Raw genomic sequence first — 21,522 nt, 5'->3', positions numbered from 1 at the left:
CTTTCAATTTCTTGTGCCAGTTTTCGTGAAGTTATTGGAAACACGGTTTTTGAGAATCGCGTGACCTGATCTAAACAAACGTGTGACCGCGTGCTCAGTACTTGAGTATTGTATACGTTATTAATTTTCGGGAATCTCGATTATTTCGAGAATCTCGAAACTTTCGAGTTCTGGCAAACCCCAAATAATCAGCAACGAAAACAGTTTAGAGTTTAAGCCAATTTTATACAATCATATCTCTTTCATACTGTGAATATCAATGTCTCTTGTCAAGTATGAAGTAACTTTCGAATATATGCAAACACTGAAGGTAATGTAATACATTTGAACCAAAATTCATAATTATTTATCAGCTCAATGAACCAGTTATGTTACTCTCGCAAATAAAAAATTAAATAATGTTTGATACATCAGTTTGAAAATATTAATTTTATTATTTCATACGAATAGTTCTTTTGCTTAAATTTATGTACAGACTTCTTTTTTTTTTATTATCCAATATGTGAAAATTACGTTATCATTTTCTAATTAACAAATTTATAAACTTTAAAAAATGTAGACAATTGTATGTATATTACATGACAGTCAATATAATTGAATAAAGTTAGTCGTATGTCCGTCGCGATAAGTAGGATCTTGCGTGATGTCAGCACGGCACAATGGACATGAACGTTCTTTATCTAACCATGTTAAAACGCACGTTTCACAGAAAATGTGTTTGCAATGTAGACGCACTGGCATCGAATACCGCTCGTGACAAATTGTACAATTATCACCAGATGCTATCAACTCTTCTTTTGATGGCGATTCGCCGATATTCTGTAAGATTACAAAATAATATCCATTTTGCAAAGACGTATAATTTACCATTAAAAGAAAGAAACGTACTACATTCTTAAATAATTGCCAAATAGCGTATTGAAAAAGCTTCGCATGGCATAACAAATCATATCCTTTGTTCATTGTATATAACACAGAGAGAAATACTCCTAGAATTTTTTCGGGTCCTTGATACGCGTCAAAGAAATAATATAACCATGGTTGAATAGTCGCGCCACACCGATAAAGTTGAGATGTTGCTTCTACCATGACATAATATTTCCCCTAAAGTAAAATCTTCCTTCAGCCTCTATTTGATCGATACTATTAAACAATTGCATGTTAAGACTTACCCTTGTCCGAAACGGCAATAATTTCGCAGGTAAACACGTTAAAAAAATTTTACAAACAATAGTGAACAGTTTTAAAATGAAGTCTGTTATCAAAATCGACCACAGCAATTCCCAAACTGTAAGAGGTTCTGTATATGTTGAAAATATGTGTGTATCATACTCAAAATTAATAAGAAACGTAGATCCAAGTATACAACATGTAATAAATAAAAGTGACGTCAAATTTTTATTATGTCGTTTTCCAATTTCACGCTTCACAACGCTATTAGCGTAATAGAATGTAACAAATAATATCGTAAAGTTCAATATACGGGCTCTATAATCATAAATGCCTTTGATAAGAAGAATAGGGATAAAAAGCATATAGCTTTTAATTGCTTCGAGCAACGCGCGTATTTCTGGCCTAAACTGCAATGCCTCTATGAAATTCCCTCCTGTATTATTATTATTATTGTTGTTGTTGTTATTATGATTAATAACAATATTGCTATTATTGTTTTGGCTTTCGCTTACAACCTCGTTTGCAGCTTCGCGAATATTATTTAAAAAATTGTCCGTTGCTGTTGTCTGGTGATGATGACTGTCATGATTAGAAACATCGTGCGAATGTAAACCACTCGACTGATCTTCAACATTAATTATATGATTATCGGACGGAGGTGTTACAGCACTCGATGAATTTTGAATTCTTTGAATATTTAACAAGGAGTTTAACGAAACGCCGGGTTGCTGTAAATAAAAATAAGAAAAGCATTATTATTAATTACATTGATACAATGATTTATGAAACTTATGGGGAAGTTGCACTTACAGCACGTACATATTCTATAAAAGGCCTGGTCTCTTCTAAGTTAGTAGGTACGTTATTTGGAAATATTCTGGAGTGTTCTACAGTTCTACCATTAAAATTGAAATCCCTTATACTAATTGATGACGTTGACCAGGGTACAGAAGACGAATGTGTCATTAGTAATCCTGTAGATTGCCTAACATTATTTTCATTTGTTATGTGTGACGCTGTTGAATTGTGTGGAATGTTGATAATCTCTTCTACTTGTACATTACGCGGCATTCTGTATCTACAATTACAATCAGTTATACTTAAATTAACATGTAAATATAATTTGTCATTGAAAAAGAATTTTTCTCCGTAACAATACGGATACAGTATATCTCTTACCAAAATACTTTAGAAATGTTCTATTTTTAACGGATATAAGACACAATCACACTAATTAACAATAACGAAATATTTGGTTGTAACATAAGCCGTCCCGTTTTTGACGGTTGGTAGTGGAACATTGTTTATTCAATTCAGTACCAACTTCACGCAGTCAAGTGTCACACGTTAAAGGTTAAGCTTCGGTAATTATTTTCGTAAAAGTATTTTGCAATTAATGACATCCACAGTTATTTACAAGGCTTCCCAGATGTTCGGGGATAAACAACATTTTTGGTATATTCCGCTTCTTTATTATCGAAATGATCAAAAACGTGTTACAAGCGCGTGCAAAAGTATGGACAGTGTACGGTTACCGGGAACTCTTTATTCCACTTTCGTACACTATGCCAGATCATGTGTGCTGCATACATGAGCTCGTAGAGTATCGGGGAGTCGAGAAAGAAGGCAATCATTTGAAAAATCATAAATGCTTTTTTATTTGTGCAAAATTTTTATTTTCGAAAAAACCAAAGCAATCTTGTTCCATTGTCGGCTTTTGTATTGTATCACGCGAAAGAATACGATAAGAAACACGATACTTGATATAATTACAAAAGAACGATGCTTATTTTCGTGAATGTTTCGCGTGTTCCCCGCGTTTACGTTTCCTTCGAGTTCCTTGGATAGAATCCAAGTAAGTGTAAGTGCATTTCGATGCTGGACGCTCGACCGGTGCATTAACAGCTCTTGTCCAAATGATCGATGCAATTGCGCCCAGTGCTCGCGACATGCATAATAATACTTGATTGAATGTCATGTTTTTCAATCCGTGGGACTTGAATAAATGGGAAACATGGGTCATTTAAATAATTAATGTACAACGAACAATGAAATTAATTGCATAATGTAAGGTTAAGATCATGGAACAGTTTTCGATCTTTTTAGCGACAGAAAAAATATTTCGAATTGCGTTGATATAATTTCAACCCTTCGAAACTTTGTTTCTATTTAGAATTGTAGGATTTCGATAAGTAATAATTATATTAATATCAACTAAAGATTAATTGAACGTTATCGTTGATATACCTGAAATATTGGTGCAGCGATTGTGTTTTGTTCAGGATAAATAGTCTTTCCTTTTGCAGTCTTCATCGTCGTAGTGAGTATTCGTGAAATAGCTTGGGACAACTATGAAAATAGTAGATAAAATACACAGAATATTTTGATTCAACAATTACCCCACTTAGTATGCAGTATCCTGCATGATAGTTTCTTCCAATAATTATTATTATTACCACATAACATATTCGATTTAAAATGGAAAATATGTATAGTAATTGAGTTGAATTTTTTATATCATTATTTGCGTGGAGGCAATATTTTTTAATTTTCAATAGTTCGAATTAAAACGTACATACTACGTGTCAAATTCCATGGAATTATGCATACTTAACACTTTGATGGCCGCTATCACGTATACGTGACTTTGCAAGCCAGCAGACATCGGCCACTGTCACGTGTGCGTGATCTACTGTATTCTTCACCATTTCATCGTACATTCAACTTATTACATTTGTTGAGGTTACGTTTATAATTCCTTATAATAATATTATAAGGACCATTAAAGTGTTAAGAAGATCGTATTTCCATACCTTTGTATCAAAATCATTCGGCATATTTTCGTTGACATAATTTATTAATGCTGTGTATCGTGGATCGCAAACATCCGTTTCCTTGAAGCCGATCAATTTATCCTTTGCGATCAGAGTCACGTAATTCGTTAAATTTTCTTCTTTAGATTCACGACCAAGGAGGCCTTGTATTTTCGTTTGGAACTCCATGTACTATATCATTAGAAAATAAAATAACTTGTCGATACCTAGATTAATACGTTATTCGTCGGAAAGTAAATTAGAAATAGATGAATTTATTGGGTTTTATTTGTAAATAACGTGCGTTGTTTGCTGTTAATCAAAATTAGTTAGAATTGTTTAATTTACTTGTGCCAATGTACCGCTTTTTGGTTCATCGGCGTATGCCAAAACTCCAGCAGCTAAAGCTTGGTTTACGTCCAATTGAGACGCTCCGAGTATTTCCGTAACGTGAACAGCGGGAACACCCCCGTCTTCGTCACTGGGAAAATCAAATTTAAGAAATTTACCTATTTAATAGTGATTCATGTAAAACGAGAATATTATGAACAGCTTACGCGTTCAATGTGACGTATAATCGAAGAAAATCAAGCATAGATTTCTTATGATTTTCCGAAATCTGATATGCGTTGCATAAACATTCCAGCAGAAACTGCACCCAATCGCCATCTTCTTTCACATTTTTAAGCCCTTCAGTTTTAGCCACCAGACCAACTATTGCGGGTAACGTGGCAAGCAGTTCCATACTATCCTCGTATGTATACTTGAAACAAAAGCAATAGATTTTACAATTAGCGAAGGTTTCATTTATAATTTAAGCAAATACAATGGCTTCGAAAATACTTATTCGTACATAGTTTAAATAAAGACATTAGGTCTTCCAGAAAGTTCTGATCGGTTTTGATGGCAGAAAAGTAAATACTTTTAAGACATATTCCTGTAACTTTCTGGTAGACCTAATATATTTAAACATTTTGGTAAAGTTTCCATGTTATTCATCCCCACTTTCTAGGTGTTATAAAAATTTAAGTAACGCAGTTGGTATAATTTTGAATTTGTAATGTTCGGCCACCCCTGGGAAAAATTTTAATGGGAGATTCTAGAAGCCAAAATAAGACGAAAATCAAGAATACCAATTTGTTGATGGAGGCTTCGTTAAAAAGTTATTAACGTTTAAAGTTCCGCCTGTGAGAACCACTATCACGCGCCGTTCTACAGGCGGAATTTTAAACGTTAATAACTTTTTAACGAAGCCTTCATCAACAAATTGGTATTTTTGATTTTCGTCTTATTTTGGCATCTAGAATCCCCCGTTAAAATTTTTCCCAGGGCTGGTCGAACACCCTGTATTTCAACTTACTTCCCAGTGAGCATGACTGGAAACACGATTTTTCAGTGCATCTTTCATATGCTTGCCAGAATCAAAGACAGTGAGAGCCACTGACAGTTTTCCCAATGGCGTTGTTGTCTTGGGAAGAGTTTGAAGAATGGAACCGACGATTCCGCCGTCTGGTCCCGACCACCAATCTTTTCTCTTCTGTCGTCGTATCGTCCAATCAGCGATTAACGATGCCGTTTGTTCTTGAGTCGGAACATCGCCGGTTAATAGCAACCAAAATACAGCTTCCGCGCTTGGTGATTTACCTTGGCGTGGCAATAAAGTAATAACTTCCGGTATTGTTAGTCCCCTGTACTTGATCTGGTTAAAACGAACAAACGAAATGTTCACAAACCAATATTTTTGAAAACAAATCAGGTTTATTTCTAAAATCAATATTTTACATATAGGATGTTCGGTCATTTCGAGGAAAAAATTTTAATGGGGGATTCTAGAGGCCAAAATAAGACGAAAATCAAGAATACCAATTTGTTGATCGAGGCTTCGTTAAAAAGTTATTAACGTTTAAAGTTTCGCCTGTGAGAACCACTATCACGCGCCATTCTACTGGCGGAATTTTAAACGTTAATAACTTTTTAATGAAGCCTCGATCAACAAATTGCTATTCTTGATTTTCGACTTATTTTGGTCTCTAGAATCTTCTATTAAAATTTTTCCCAAAATTATTTAACTATTTGCAAAAGTATTGTCGATAGAGAATTTGATTTGCAGAATTAATACTTGCCCCATATTTTGGATCAGTCTCGGACGTTTCTCTGACCATAGTGTTCACCCCGTTCAACCCTTGGTATATGTTTTCGACGGTGATTTGACTGACTACGAAGGGCCCATGTTGGCGACGAAAATTCCTTAGCAAGTCATAGTGCAATGGAATCTTTTCGCACAGGGCTTCCTTCAAGTTCGTACTTGTACTAGGCGTACCTCTTGTTGTACTCACCTTAACATTTCATTCATAAATATTTTCGCAAAAATTTTTTCTTTTAAAATGAAGCATTTACACAGAGATAATTTAGACCAAGAGGAATTGCTTTTATACGCAATTCATAGATAGCTCATTACAATTTAAATAAAAAAAGAAACATACAAGCCAATCGCGGACAAAGCTACAAATATTTCCTTATTGTCTTTCGATTTATAATCCTTCAAAAATATTCATAAAAAGGTTGCTTCTCGTATTGAACATCGCTAGATTAATAACAATAATCAATTGCTTCGATCAGTGTTTCTCAAACTGTGGCTTGTACAGAGGTGGGAAAATGTTATTTAAACAATAGTTAGCAATTTGTTCGTGAAATTGTTATTTAGGTAAAAATTTTATTGAAACTTTTATTTCTTCTTAAAGGTTTACAGTAGAATACCGCCTGAAGTTGTAATTTAATGACGATCATTGATAAATTTTGCATTCTATTATTATGCTTCTGATTTTATCTTTTACACAATCTCCTAATTAATTAGACAAAATCCTTGAGCGTCCAATACTGAGTTGTCTAAATACGAAGCTCGAGAAACACTAGTTTAAATTATGAACCCTCGACTCGTTCATTGCATGTATCGATTACGATTATAATTTCGAAAAGCAAATTGGCTGCGAGTAACCTCGTACATCGGTAAATCGATTCCAACCGTCAATACGTGTCGTTGTCCTCCATAATTACTGTTGCCAGTGTGGATTCTCTTGATACTTCTTAAAATCAGTGACTGTAGATTCGTGTATTGAATTCCAATCCAAGCTCGAAACATTCTTCCAAAGTTTCTCGTCTGTGCCTTCAAATGTGAGTCTTTAAAATTCAAGCAACGAAAGATCGTTACACCATGCTGTGTTCTTATTATTGTCTCTTTTTATTTTACTTGAGCATCGTGTGAAATAAACCGTGAAATTTAGACATTGCTCTGCTCGGAGATAAGGCAGAAAAGATCAATTCATGACGAGTACTTTTTACATCTCTAAACGAAGATGTTATTTTGTTTCTTTCGATTCTCGATTTAATATCGCAACGTTCTACGCAATATTCTGTTTTCTGGTCGTTGCATCGTTACTTGAATATCTTAAAAGAATGTTTTCGATAAAGCTACTTCCGATAAATTTATTTACTCATTACATTGTAAATATTAAAATTCTGTTTGCCAGCATGCACGTCGTTCAATGATTTTAGTTTACGATTTGGAACTCATTAAAAACATTAATAAATGTGATAATAAATCAACCAATGAATAAGGCAATAAAATATTTGTCATATTTAGTGGAATATGAAAACAAGCGATCTAGAATGAAGTCGATGTTGCTAATAGGGACATTTGTCTTATTTGTCTTTCGTATAGGTTAGGATCGTCTAAAATTGATTCGAGAAATTATATACTCGATATCGTCGTTCAATGATTTCAATTTACCATTTGTAACTCATTAAGAACATTAATAAGTGTGATAATAAATAAACCAATGAATAAGACATTAAAATATTTGTCATATTTAGTGGAATATGAAAACAAGCGATCTAGAATGAAGTCGATGTTGCTAATAGGGACATTTGTCTTATTTGTCTTTCGTATAGGTTAGGATCGTCTAAAATTGATTCGAGAAATTATATACTCGATATCGTCGTTTAATGATTTCAATTTACGATTTGTAACTCATTAAGAACATTAATAAGTGTGATAATAAATCAACCAATGAATAAGGCAATAAGATATTTGTCATATTTAGTGGAATATGAAAACAAGCGATCTAGAATGAAGTCGATGTTGCTAATAGGGACATTTGTCTTATTTGTCTTTCGTATAGGTTAGGATCGTCTAAAATTGATTCTAGAAATTATATACTCGATATCGTCGTTCAATGATTTCAGTTTAAGATTTGGAACTCATTAAGAAAATTAATAAATGTGATAATAAATCAACCAACGAATAAAGCAATAAAATATTTGTTATATTTAGTGGAATATGAAAACAGGCGATCTAGAATGAAGTCGATGTTGCTAGTAGGGACATTTGTCTTATTTGTGTTTCGTACAGGTTAGAATCGTTTAAAATTGATTCGAGAAATCATATACTCGATCGATACACATATGGTACTAATTTTACAAGGCGTTACTTTGAAAAGTTTTCTTTAGCTTTATTACTAAAAAATTGTACAATTCAAACGCAAAGGTAGAAGGAACGGATAAAGCCTGTTGAACAATGAATTCTTCGGTTCGTTTTTTTTTATTATTGCGTTACTCCTGCATACAAAATAATTAATGGTATTTTGTATGTAAAACGACGCTTGCTCGACACTCGATGGCTGTACAAATCGCGCCGAAAGTTACAATTTCTACACTCTATGTATTTCGGTACAAAGATTTCCAACGAACACATGTTTGTATGTCGCGTAACATACAATCGCGCTATCGCGATCACGATATATTCAACATTTATGTATATTTTGCATCGTCTATACATATAATAGACAACAAGTTTAACCGAGAAATTAACGATCAATTTATTGCATTAAATCGGTCGAAAGTAAAAAATTGTCGGGCAATCGTTCAATGATTGTTTGGCCTTGCTGTGTCAAAGTACAATTGGACCAAATTCTATCAACATCTCAAGACAAACGTTATTCAACAATCTTTGTCAAAGACCCTCCAAAAGCACATTTCAAACAGACGTAAGAACTTGTTTGAAGTCTTTTAAATATTGATTCCGCAAGGTATAACAGAATCACTATAGATGGCTAAACTTGAGCGGGTTTGAACATTTTTCTTGTACAAGATATACATGAATACTTTTAGTAATCATTATATAAAGTATCAGAGATGAAAAGGACACTCTAGAACTTTTATTCAAAACATATACACAGTTCTTAGGGGTACAAAATATGTAAAATAAAGATTCTAATCGAAGGAACTTCTATACTATATCCTTGGAAATTGGAAGCTTGTTTCTTTTTACTTTCAAAAAGTGAAGTTTCTATTGAAATATTTTTATTGCATTCATGCAAGCTACGCAGGGTAGAAAACTAGCATATTGTTAAAGTAGTGTGGCCTTGAATGATCAACTGAATTTGGTCCAACTATAGATGAAATCGTTTAGCCGGTAATATTGCAATTCTCTTAAAATACGTATAAACAATAACAACGGTAACACACATTTTATAGACCTGTATGTACATGTACACTACCGACCATACATATTGGGACGACGATAAGTTTGCAGCTTTTGATTTTACGTATTTGAATTCTCGTGTTTCGTTTCAAGGGGCCCAACAGCGTTAACAATTTAATTGAACGACTTTAATTTAAGAAAATATCACAGGACACAGTAAGCATTGTTTAGGTTGTTTTCTGGTTTTGATTACAAAGAATGCCTTGACATTTAATTACGTTCTCACCGCCATAAAATTAACGATGGGGCACTTATAGGTTATCACGTTCTTAAGTTTCAAATTACAGTATTTAAAGATTTTCAGGTACACAGAATACGTATACGAATAAGATCACAAATGTATATTTAATACAAACAATTAAGCATTATTTAGTTAATATTAGAATTCAACTGCGTGAAAATTGTCTAAATTCGGTAAGGCTGTAAGGCGATCTGCGATTATTCCGCTTTCTGACGAATACGTTAGACAAAGATTTGTAATATTTTGAAACATAGAGTACATATAATATTAAAATAGAGGGCTGGAATGAAATTCTTTTAACAGTAGAGATATTTTCAGTTACTTCGAAATAAAGTCATTGTACATTTGTATACGAAATTACTCGTCGAATTAATTTCTAGAGGCGAATGCCGGTGTGTCTTACAACGGTGAAGAACAGCCTTCGTTCGGTTAATTTATATTATTACTTACACCGTAATACTGTAATATAATAAACATGAAAGAAGCTTTACAAAAAATTGCGTGTTTCCCACAAATATCTAGCAGATTTAAAATATAAGGTCGTTTTTACATGTATACACAGTGGACCATTTATATGTATAGGAATACATAAATATCCTCGTCGCTTATTGATGTTTTGAAAAAACACAGCGATAAGGAAACAATGTACTTCCAAATATTTTTCTTTTTTTCCAATATCGTGATCATCGACGGTTTTTTAAAGACACCAATTTGGGTTAGGTTGTTGGGTTAGGTTGCAAATTAGTCCCATTTGCTGAATCCCTGCTTGATGTACCTTTTTCGTTGTTATCGGATGAATAATCTCATTAATTAAAAAATTATATGCGTAATTCTGTTCTGAACAAATTTTTCACGTAACAATTAGCAACGGAGATATTTCGATATTTCTATTTAAATGGGTCAGCCTGTATGTGGGTGGTCAGCAGTGCACGTATACTATACTTCGTAATATCAACAACTACACTTACAAACTAGTGATTAATTCCTTAACAGTATAGTAAAATATATGTATATTGTATACACTATTGCTTGATCTGAGGTAACTCTCAATAACACGCTATTATTACATTTATTTGTTTACTATTATTATTATTATTATAATTATTATTTTATTGTTATTGTTATTATTATTGTTATTATAATTATTACTATTAGGCCGAATGCATTGCTGGAAGATAAATTAAAATTTAATGATTGCTTCGTATACTTGAAGTACGATAGTAGAATAGGAGACGACATAAAAAGGAATGAAACATATCACAGATAAAGGAACGTGATTAACACAGCAGAATTTTGTTCTATTTGTACAGATTCCTTGGGGGTTTTTTTTCTTTCTTTCTTTTTTTTTTGTTTTTGAGGCACAACATAAACGGTACATTTCGTGGCACAAGAACGTATCGAGATTGAACTGATACTTAAAATTTTCCATTAATCTTAAGATGGCGGTTTTATTGCTGACAGTTTTCAAAATCGAAAACTTAAACAAAGAAATCGTAAATTGTACTATGAACAGTCGTGGTAAATATTACGGTTAATTTTCATGTAACAAAATCGTGATAGGGATATTAATGCGAACGTCAATTTGGATACTTTCAATGTGTGGTAACAGCAGTGCCTTAGGTCAAATCGTTAAAATAAAACTGATCAACATAAACATAGTTGTGTAAGAGATCGTAAATGATGGATCGAAGTTAAGCATGGAATATGTTGCCAATGATTATTAGTATCAATTATAATTATCAGTTAGGATCACTATGATTTATCAAGGGAATTATACAAACGATGAAGAAAAAGAATGGAGAAGTTGAAAAAATTTTGCAGAAAAATGGTTCATGGGAATCGCGATGAAGTTATTTATAGAGTAAAATATGGTCACCCTGTACAGAGAATAAAAATTACGTCGTATTTACAGAGCGACTTAGAAAAGTAAAACTGCGAACTGAATTGTACACGGACACAGTGATATTCGGCAGTCGATTTCATGTATAAGTATTCGCAACCTTTTCGTTACTCTCGACACGAACGAGCAATTGTAGTTGTACAACACGATTGTATTATTTTCTTTTAATGTTAATGTCACGCGATGAGCAGTTTTTTTGGCGAAATATTCACAGTCGAGATTCAAGGATTTTCTAAATACGCAAATTACATTCGGTCTTCGCTTTGTCATTCGCTCTTTATTCTCCTAATACTGTTAATGCGTGAGCTTTGAAGTATCTTCCATGAAAATTGACGCAGTTCGGGGCATCCCTTTCAACACGCAAACGATTTATAACCTCTAAACAGAAGCAACCTTTTTCGGTGTTTGACTCTGTCGGTACAGAAGTTACTATATGGATAACAAAAACAATTTATTCCCATAAGAAATGAATGTGGCTTTCATGAAAGACCTCCATATTTTGAACGATCACAATACCGTGCTTAACACGATTAAACGACGAAAAGAAAAAAAGAATTCGTGAATTTTCACTTCGGATTACAATTCGATAAAACGAGCAGCAGGAATGTTTGCCCTGCGATCCCCGGCGAAGTTGAACTTTCGCATTAAGGTTTTCGCGATTCTCTTGAATAAACCTCCCTCTCGTCTACGTTTGTCTTTCGTCTTCGACTTAAGATAGCTACGACCCTGCATCGTGATAAGGAAAGAAGCAGCTTCTTCTGATGATACGGTCGCAGAAGTCGAGCACCCTGATTCTTTGGTTTCAATGTCAGAGAAAAATACACTTTTCGCCGGTGTCGTGGGGGTGCGATCGCAACGGCTGTGAGGGTGCAGACGGAGGCGAGGGTGGTCTGCCTTCGACTGCTTGGATGCTCTTCATTAATTCTCGAAATACCTGTTGTTCACGAAAACACTTTATTACGCGAATGTAACTCTACTTTATAAGTAGGTGACGGTAGTGACACGTAAAATATTTTTGCAGGGTGTTCGGCCACCCCTGGGAAAAATTTTAATGGAAGATTCTAGGAGCCAAAATAAGACGAAAATCAAGAATATAAATTTCTTGACTGAGGCTTTGTTAAAAAGTTATTAACGTTTAAAGTTTCGCCCGTTCTGAATTTTTTTCTCGAAAATGCGCAAGATTTTGGGGGTATGTCTATTCACCAAAAATGATTGCAATTGACCCCCGCAACCGAAAATAATTTTTCCAGAACGATTTGAAATGTTTGAATTTAATTGTTAATAACTTCTTAACAATTAACTTTCATCTTATCTTGGCCCCTAGAATCTTCCATTAAAATTTGTCCCATGGGTGGTCGAACAAACGCAAATTTTGGGTATAACATAAAGTGACTCATATTTTTATTTGCAGTTTTTATTCTACAGAAAAGATTCAATTTTTTTTAATAGACTTTGTCTTACAAAGACAAGTGATGAAATAAAAAATTTTATTATAAAATTTTTCTTTTTCATGATCGAATGATGATAAATCAGTAATTACATTTGTTCTTTGTAACTTCCTGTTGTTGATCGCGGACCTGCGCATTTCAATATACATATAATCGTCAAAATGTGTACGCATGACAACATGGAAACTCTATGGATAGTACTGTTTAGCGACACGATTAAATATTTTGTTTGGTTTCTCCTTTTAACCGTGCAATGTCAAATATATTATTGTACAGAATTTGATTTTTAACGTTCGAGCGGTGTTCAGTACCGAGTCGGTGTTGACAACAAAAACTGCGTACTTGTGGCCAATGTGCTCCTCTGTTCGTAAATCGTTCGTATTTTAATTCACATAAAACTGAGTTAAGGATACACTGAAATTATTTGATCGGTTCGACTCTGTTCTAGTTTTACCATGTCTTCTGTTTCGGAGTAAGTTTCTAACCTTTCGATTTGAACAAGTGAATCTGAATTTTGGTGATTAATAATGTCTCAGTTTCGTGATTTTTGTTTTCAATGCACATGTGGATGTCTTGTATTAAAATGTGATTTGATTTTAAAGCTATAAAAATATATACAATACTCTGTAATTCAAAAGTTCAGTTTATTTATATTTTCTTTTATAACCAATTACAATTCATTTTAACAATGATAAATTAATATTCGTTGCATCAAGATCAGATTCTTTAATTGAGATATATTTTAGAGTATATACACTTATATCGTTCATTTGGTCCTGTATAGAATATTGTATGGAATTGTATTGCAATAATATATTTGATAATGTGACACATATGCCACGTGCAAAGGAAGAAACTCAAACACAAATGTTTCGTTTCAGGAAAAGGAAAACATTTAATTATTGGGACGATAGTAGTGAATCAGAATACTTTCATCGACTAGAAAGAAAGAAAAAAACAAAACTTGTAATAAATGATTCCAATTCTCCTGTAAACAGGAAATTCAGAGGCAGTAGAGCTACTAAAATTAACAGAATAAATAATTGTAGTGATAAAGATAAGTTACATACAAAGTCAAATCTATTCCGTAATAGGCCCTCTAGCTCAAGAAGCAAAGTCACAGTTACAAAATACAACAAAGTAACAAACAATGAAATGAGCGAACATAATTCAAACACGACTGATTTTGTAGTAAGAAATATTTGTAGAAAATATAGAAAGCAACAAGCTGGACAAAAACTAGATACTATTCTAAACTTTAAATTATATATTATTAAAATAATAGAAAAGAGTAAACACATTTTTTCCACATTTAAATCCCAACTGAATCATTTCGGTTTGAACTATGTTAAAAACGAAATAGAGACGCTGGAAGATGCTGAAAATATAATATTCATTATCAACTGTATCCTTGGCGAAGCCAAAAAAGAACTGACCCAACGGCAACAAGAATTATACAGAATGTATTTTCAACAAAAAACGAGATATAAATCGAAACGTCTTACTTTAAATGCGCAAAATAAGCAGTGTGTTAACACTAAGAATTTGCAATCCCAATTCGAAAGCTGTTCAGAGTCTGACAGTAATAATGATAGCCGCTTTCAAAATATGTACAATAAAGTATCAGTGACAGCAAGTAAGATCCCAATAGATAAGTCAGATTCTTTGAAAAGTAAAGAACCAATATCGCAGCAACCAAATACAAAGAATCAGGTAAAATTAACTTTGGAAGGAAATTGTATTTCCACGGCACAAAATGATGACAGTATTTTGTCAAATAGTAATGAAAGCATAGAACACGTTTTACATAATTTGAAAGAAATCAACCTCATTAAGAAACCTAGTAATACATCAGTGGTGGATTCTAAAACCACAAAAAGCAATACGCCAAATGTAAAAACGTTAAAACAAAAACTTAAAAAGACAACAGAACACGTTGCTACTGTTCAACAAGATTCGTATAGAAGCACGCGTGCGAAACGAAACACACCTACACGCCCCACACTAGATTACAATAGCGACGTGAGTAGCACGTGCAGTACAATAGCTTGGTGGTCTTTCAGAAATGATAATGTGCAACAAAATGGTAGAGACGAAAATGATTTAATAGACACGGATATAGCGCAACGTGAAAATAGATCGACAAGTCCTATTTTATGTACTAATGTATTTGACGATATTCTACAAAATTCGAACGACGAAGGTGTTGATTACGCTCGAATTGAAGAGCGAACACCAACGACGCGTTCCAAGAGTGAACATTTAAATTCCGAGAAACAATTTATCGTTCCTACTGTAAATATATCAAGTATGAAAGGTAAATCCAAACCTATCCAGAGTTTAAATACATTAGATATTATTTCGAAGCAAAAACTGACGGAAAAAGAAAAAATTTTAGATAAAAAATTATTAATGAAATGTCAAGTGTTGATAGACAAGTTTAAATTATCAAACATCGAGACAAGTCAAAAATAAAATAAGTATGGATACGATTATATACAGTAATATTCAATGACATTTTATTTTAAATATTGCCTCATATATTTATTAACAGAACACTTTTCAGTATTAACGATCCGTATCGAAGCGCTTCTAATGAATGTTTTTTTAATTTGTCGATCTGAACGACAGGCAAACTGCGCGAATTATTGTTACTGATTTGTATTGAGTATGCATTCTGATGTAAACAGTATACTCGGATTATTTTTAGTTATCAGAATTAATTTATGAGTAAGATTGTGTTTAAACTCATTTTCATTGAGAACATTTTGCGAATCCATTGATGATACTTTCAAAAAGGTGTATTAACAAATATAAAAAAATATGTTAACGGAGGCAGGGCCGGATAACATATTTTTAACCCTTTGAGTCATTCGATCTTCGAAGGATCTAGCTTAGAATGTTAACGAAAGTACCATTCTTCCACGCCAAGAAGACACAGCATGTTTACATCCCCATTGCTGTTGCAGTCCGCTGACTCACAGGTATTGGTCGAAAACAGTGACGAAGATCGGTGACAGCCAATCAGCAGGCTGCAGCAAGAGTGGGGATGTAAACACGCTGTGCCTCCTTCTCGTGGAAGGACGATACAGTGTCTTGCAAGAACTTACGTAGATCCGATGCAGACAAGATGTGTTTTCTCTCTTTTTTTCTTTTTATAATAGGTAATTTCTGAATGTTTATATTTTACTACATATCGCCTCGGTTCTTGCAAGGAGTACGTAAAATAGAAATAAGAAGACTAATGGTTCATGAAATATATTTACATTTATGTACATTAATTGTATTGAACCCGTTGTTAGAAAGATTAAGACTAAAATATGTGTCAAATAGGACACATATTTATGCGAGCTTTTGTTACTGTTTTCTTACGTTGAATTCATCTTTGAAGTACGTGTTACGAGACACTCTGTATGTAACACTACGTATTATAAATATATACCTCTAACATTCTGTTATCGATAAATAAACAATTCTCCTCCAAATCCTGTGACGTATACAGAGTGTTCGGCCACCCCTGGGAGAGATTTTAATAGGGGATTCTAGAGACCAAAATAAGACGAAAATCAAGAATACCAATTTGTTGATGGAGGCTTCGTTAAAAACTTATTAACAATTAAATTCAAAAATTTCAAATCGTTCTGGAAAAATTATTGTCGGCTGCGGAGGTCCATTACAATCATTTTTGATGAATAGACATACCCCCGAAATGTTGCGCATTTTCGAGAAAAAAATTCAGTACGGACGAAACTTTAAACGTTAATAACTTTTTAACAAAGCCTCCATCGACAAATTGGTATTCTTGATTTTCGTCTTATTTTGGCCTCTAGAATCCCCCATTAAAATTTTTCCCAGGGTTGGTTGAACACGCTGTATACGTACACACCATTGGTGTTTCGTACCATTTTTCAGTAGAGCAATCAAAATAGCATTACGGTGACGATTCACGATACTAGTGACGCCAGTGAACGTGTTAAGAGCAAAATTCTCTAGTGGGACACTTTTGGCGCGACAATGAGACAACGGGCAATGCGCAGCGGCGCGTTTAAAGGGTCGTTGATAATAAACGTTGATATTGCACGTACCTGTACGACACGGCAGTTAAATCTTGCGCTGCACTCGACATAGCCGCACCGCCAGTGCTTCCGGACGAGATTGACGATGTCCCTGTATCTAGTTTCGGAAGCAGCCGCGGGCGACAATTCGTCTTGCTTGTTCCCGACCACTAATAACGGTACACCCCTCATGTCTCGTGCTTCGTAGATTTGCTCTCGTAACGTTCTAATATACTGTGAAATTAAAAATGAAATTGTTTCAATATCGACGTCCAAGAAAATTATATCCCTTAACACGTGTGGGGCTCGAGTCGAAAGTAACGTCTCCACCTCCGTAACTTTGATATAAACAAAAATATATCGCGTTCGGGGAAAAGTTTTAATGGGAGATTCTAGAGGCTAAAATAAGACGAAAATCAAGAATACCGATTTGTCGATCGAGGCTTCGTTAAAAAGTTATTAACGTTTAAAGTTCCGCCTGCAGAACGGCGCGTGATAGTGATTCTCACAGACGAAACTTTAAACGTTAATAACTTTTTAACGAAGCCTCGATCAACGAATCGGTATTCTTGATTTTCGTCTTACTTTGGTCTCTAGATTCTCTTATTAAAATTTTTCCCAGAGGTATTTACTAAAAATTACTTTTCACTGAATCGTATCTGAAACTCTGCAGCGCGTTGCGTCGAGTTGTAATGTGAAGTATTCCGACTAGTGGTATACTGATTTCTTTTCTAAATACAAAGAATTGTACACGTCTTTCGTCTCGCGTAAAGAAGGTGTCAGAAAGAGCCGAGATAAGGATGGAATAAAGAAAGTTTTCAACCCTCTGCTAAGTATAAAGAAGGGTCTTTAATGAAAGGAGGTGTTCTCACGGCAATTGGGTTGGAAAATCCTTTTAAAGAGAGTGCCAGGGGGTGTACTCTAGTATTCGGATCTTTTAAAATGAAATTTTAAAGTGAAAATGAAGTTTGGAATTACAAATTTAATTTCTGTCAACAATATTGCGGCGGAGCCGCTGAACAGCGAATATATTAACTGGTAAGGCACATTCTGGTCGTGCGATGTAAATTTAGGGAGACTTTTAAGGATATTTGCTGTGTAGTTAAGTGTTTGTAAGGAGAATTTCGTGCTATTACTGTACGTTTGTTTACCACTCTGTATCAGTTTTCAGTCTGTGCCGTGAATTAAACGAGTCATTGTTTTATTCAATTTGTGGGTCTCTTCGCTCGGACATTCGACGGTCCTAACTGGCTACAAGGTAAACTAAACAGCGGTTGCGTAACTTTGGATCGTGACGGTCTGAATGTGTACATACCTGAAACGTGTCCTGATTGCTGAGATCGAACACGAGCACGTAGGCGCTGGCACTTCGTAGCCCGTAATAACGGAAGTCCGTCCATTCGAGGTGCGAGCTGACCGGAAAGTACGGGATCGTCGGGAGATCCGTGATCTTCAGCTCGTAGAATCGATTGGCGAGTACCACGTTCGGATAAAAAGTCTCCCTGCGCTCGGTCGGCCTGTACTCCTCGGAGAATTCGCTCCACACAAATTGCTGCAACGCACAAACGATTCTTGGACACTAGAGTAGCTCTTTATAATCCGGTCGAACCGCCATCGCGAGCGGAAGCAAAAGAGAATTCCGGGATACGCACAGGGCTCGAAAATCACGAAACGTTTTCGAGTTTCCTGCTCGTGTCGATCATCCATATTGTAATTGCTTTACAATTGGTAATTGCATACCCCCCAAATCCTACGCATTTTAGAGAAAAAAATTCGAGTAGCCCAAATTTTTCGGCAAAATTAAAAAATTTCAAATCATTTTAAAAAAATTATTTTCGGTTGGGGAGGTCGATTACAATCATTTTTGGTGAATAGTCATACCCCCAAAATCCTACTCAGTTTCGAGAAAAAAATTCAGAAAGGTGGACAAATTTTTCAGCAAAATAAAAAAATTTCAAATCATTCTAAAAAAATTATTTTCGGTTGCGGGGGTCAATTACAATCATTTTTGGTGGATAGGCATACCTTCGAAATCCTTCTCAGTTTCGAGAAAAAAATTCAGAAAGGTGGACAAATTTTTCAGCAAAATAAAAAAATTTCAAATCGTTCTAAAAAAATTATTTTCGGTTGAGGGGGTCGATTACAATCATTTTTGGTGAATAGTCATACCCCCAAAATCCTACTCAGTTTCGAGAAAAAAATTCAGAAAGGTGGACTTTTTCGGCAAAATTAAAAAATTTCAAATCATTCTAAAAAAATTATTTTCGTTTGCGGGGGTCAATTACAATCATTTTCGGTGAATAGACATACCCTCGAAATCCTACTCAGTTTCGAGGAAAAAATTCTTTACCTAAATTATGATCGAGATTTGAAAGTATTTTTAAATATCTATGCCCTTTGAAAATTAATTCTTAACTAATATTTGTTATCGTTTGTAGGTAGCGTGTAGTTAATAAAAATACACCTATTATTCAAGGGATCTCCACGATGTGTGAAGATTACTTTTAGAATGTCTTGTTTCAGAAAGTATTATACGTCGATAAAATTCTGTTTTGGCGTGTTGTTGCTTATTTTATGCGTTTTAATGGTTTGCGTGGTCCTCCCAAAGGATTCGCGAAACTGCGATAAAGGAAAATGAAAATTGATCGAAGAATACGATACGTTTCGCTGCAATTGCACACTAGCGCACGAAGCTGGAAGCAAATTGATAGGTCTAAGTGGCGGAATCAAATAAAATTTATCGATACTTTAACACGACGTTACAATAAAGTTGGTAGTAATGTTTTACTCATGGGAATCGAGTTTAAACATTAAAGGGACGGGATACAGGTAATCAGCTTTTGAAACTCCAGTGAAATGTATTTGTCAGGAGTTCCTCACGATTACAAAGTTCCGTTCTATTTACTCATACATGTATAGTCCCAAGTATTAGACAATATTATAAATTGTAAGCATTGAATAAGTATTTTTTGCGACCATGTACGAAATATAAATTGTAATATGCTCCATGCAAAAATTCCGCGACGTTAATATCGCGCAAAAGAATGTTCTGGTTTAATATTCTCTATAGAAGATTGATGGGAATAAATCTAAGCAAGCTAAAAAGTGAGCATAAATTGCAATGATGCGCCACAATATTAAAAGTAATAATAATAAGGTCCCAGTGGCCTGGAGTTCTAGAACAGCTTGGAAAGAAATTATGAGCGAAAAGAAACAAGTAAAAGAAATTGAGTTCTCTGCATAATAAGCGAAGAAATTAATTTCCAGTCCATCGACACGTTGTTACTTTTGGATTTACGCCTTTCAAACATACTGTGTTATCGTTAGATACAAGTATTTTATCGTTCTCAATTTCAAAATAATTTTTCTTGCATTATATTTCTGTACTATCATTCCTATAATGTACACTTTTCTTTTTCTAATTGTTAAATTACCCAAAAGGGTGTCGTTACGTTCGGTGAATTGTTTGAAATGTTTGCTTTAGTTATCATATTTAAAAAAAAATGGCTCGTTAATAGTTATACATTCACTCGTCGTATTTTCCGATTAAACATTCTACAATCCTTTTTCAACATTCAATTTTCAATTTCCTTGGGCGGCGACAGTTACCATCGGTAACAGGAAATTGGTTCCGGAAATGAACGGAAGTCATTCGCGTCTTGTGAAGCGGCGTTCGTCACTGGAGCTTCTGTCTCCTTTTTTAATCGTGAAACACAAGAGGGTATTATCGATCACGAGACCCACGGGTGCAATTAAGCTTCCGTTTCATTCTTTTTCGGTTTCTCGCGTCTTTAAATGTTATAATATTGACGCACGATGGGATCTATGGATCACAGATTAAGTACCACTGCTCTACCAGATCGCGTGAACGGAAAATATGTTGAGCCGTTCATAATCTCGCGGCAATAAACACGTGGCCAAAGTGGCGACACCTACAAGGTTGAAGATCGTGCGGGATTCCCGTGTCTTTAGTTCGTGTCAAGTCGCGTCGTTTGTTCGAGTCGGGATTATTGTATTTTATTAACTATGTGGCACGTTCCTAGCAAACGGGCAGTTTACCGATCATGGTGAGTTATACGTCATTCGATTCATCTAATTCAGTATATTATTAATATACATTTCCGGAAACTCGTTATTTTTGTTTGAACTTGTCGTAAAGTTACAATACAAAAGTAAGGTTAAGTATATATTTTTCGGGTTAACCAAGAACGATCAGTTTTCTTTATTGGATTTGTTCCTAAAAATGCAGTTTTTGTTAATTACAATGTTGTAACTAACGTATAATTTGAAGGAAAACAAATATTATCATCCCTTAAACCGTTGGATTAAACAAATATCGTTTTTCAAAGCAGT

The 21,522-nt window shown here is 34.4% G+C and overlaps 4 protein-coding genes across 8 annotated transcripts in view; 1 reads left to right on the top strand and 3 right to left on the bottom strand.

The window, feature by feature from the left end:
* Nucleotides 1-428: 428 nt before the first annotated feature.
* On the bottom strand, nt 429-2,569 carry Rnft2 (ring finger protein, transmembrane 2). 5 transcript variants are annotated; one of them, XM_076778326.1, is made up of 5 exons: nt 2,353-2,565; nt 1,993-2,251; nt 1,173-1,901; nt 889-1,104; nt 429-819 (listed from the first exon to the last, which is right to left on the bottom strand). In XM_076778326.1, the coding sequence occupies exons 2-5, from the start codon at nt 2,242-2,244 to the stop codon at nt 586-588; spliced, it is 1,431 nt and encodes a 476-aa protein (XP_076634441.1). In that variant the 5' UTR covers nt 2,245-2,251; nt 2,353-2,565; the 3' UTR covers nt 429-585. The 5 variants fall into 5 exon arrangements, with proteins under 5 accessions (XP_076634441.1, XP_076634440.1, XP_076634439.1 ...); XM_076778325.1 differs by having other exon boundaries at nt 1,984-2,251; nt 2,353-2,552; XM_076778324.1 differs by having other exon boundaries at nt 429-1,104; nt 2,353-2,569.
* Nucleotides 2,570-2,952: 383 nt separating this feature from the next.
* LOC143348302 (putative citrate synthase 2, mitochondrial) lies at nt 2,953-9,877 on the bottom strand. The gene is made up of 9 exons (XM_076778378.1): nt 9,752-9,877; nt 7,009-7,149; nt 6,110-6,322; nt 5,347-5,685; nt 4,544-4,749; nt 4,335-4,467; nt 3,987-4,178; nt 3,421-3,522; nt 2,953-3,169 (listed from the first exon to the last, which is right to left on the bottom strand). The coding sequence occupies exons 1-9, from the start codon at nt 9,755-9,757 to the stop codon at nt 2,960-2,962; spliced, it is 1,542 nt and encodes a 513-aa protein (XP_076634493.1). The 5' UTR covers nt 9,758-9,877; the 3' UTR covers nt 2,953-2,959.
* Nucleotides 8,441-21,522, bottom strand: part of LOC143348299 (ras-like protein family member 10B) — a 124,785-nt gene continuing 111,703 nt past the window's right edge. Inside the window, exons 4-6 of the mRNA XM_076778370.1 lie at nt 18,485-18,721; nt 17,200-17,403; nt 8,441-12,600 (exon numbers count right to left, since the gene is read on the bottom strand). Coding sequence (XP_076634485.1) covers nt 12,475-12,600; nt 17,200-17,403; nt 18,485-18,721 — 567 coding nt within the window. The 3' untranslated portion in view covers nt 8,441-12,474. The remainder of the gene's footprint in view (nt 12,601-17,199; nt 17,404-18,484; nt 18,722-21,522) is intronic.
* On the top strand, nt 13,211-16,579 carry LOC143347485 (uncharacterized). The gene is made up of 2 exons (XM_076776682.1): nt 13,211-13,586; nt 13,996-16,579. The coding sequence occupies exons 1-2, from the start codon at nt 13,570-13,572 to the stop codon at nt 15,587-15,589; spliced, it is 1,611 nt and encodes a 536-aa protein (XP_076632797.1). The 5' UTR covers nt 13,211-13,569; the 3' UTR covers nt 15,590-16,579.

The sequence above is a fragment of the Colletes latitarsis genome, chromosome 11 (genome assembly GCF_051014445.1).
Source record: "Colletes latitarsis isolate SP2378_abdomen chromosome 11, iyColLati1, whole genome shotgun sequence".
Taxonomy (NCBI): Eukaryota; Metazoa; Arthropoda; class Insecta; order Hymenoptera; family Colletidae; genus Colletes; species Colletes latitarsis.
Note: the sequence above shows the minus strand (reverse complement) of the source record. Positions and strands in the feature narration are given on the sequence as shown.

Excerpts from the sequence above, each read along its gene's own strand:
- LOC143348302 (XM_076778378.1), bottom strand. Across the intron at positions 6,323-7,008 it reads GACAACGACACGTATTGACG|GTGAGTACAACAAGAGGTAC; the intron begins GTTGGAATCGAT and ends TGAAATGTTAAG. Across the intron at positions 4,179-4,334 it reads AAAGCGGTACATTGGCACAA|TACATGGAGTTCCAAACGAA; the intron begins GTAAATTAAACA and ends CTAATGATATAG.
- Rnft2 (XM_076778323.1), bottom strand. The coding sequence starts at position 2,244 with ATGCCGCGTAATGTACAAGTAGAAGAGATTATCAACATTCCACACAAT. Across the intron at positions 1,902-1,983 it reads TTATAGAATATGTACGTGCT|CAACCCGGCGTTTCGTTAAA; the intron begins GTAAGTGCAACT and ends TTTTATTTACAG. Across the intron at positions 1,105-1,172 it reads TATTGCCGTTTCGGACAAGG|GGGAAATATTATGTCATGGT; the intron begins GTAAGTCTTAAC and ends ATTTTACTTTAG.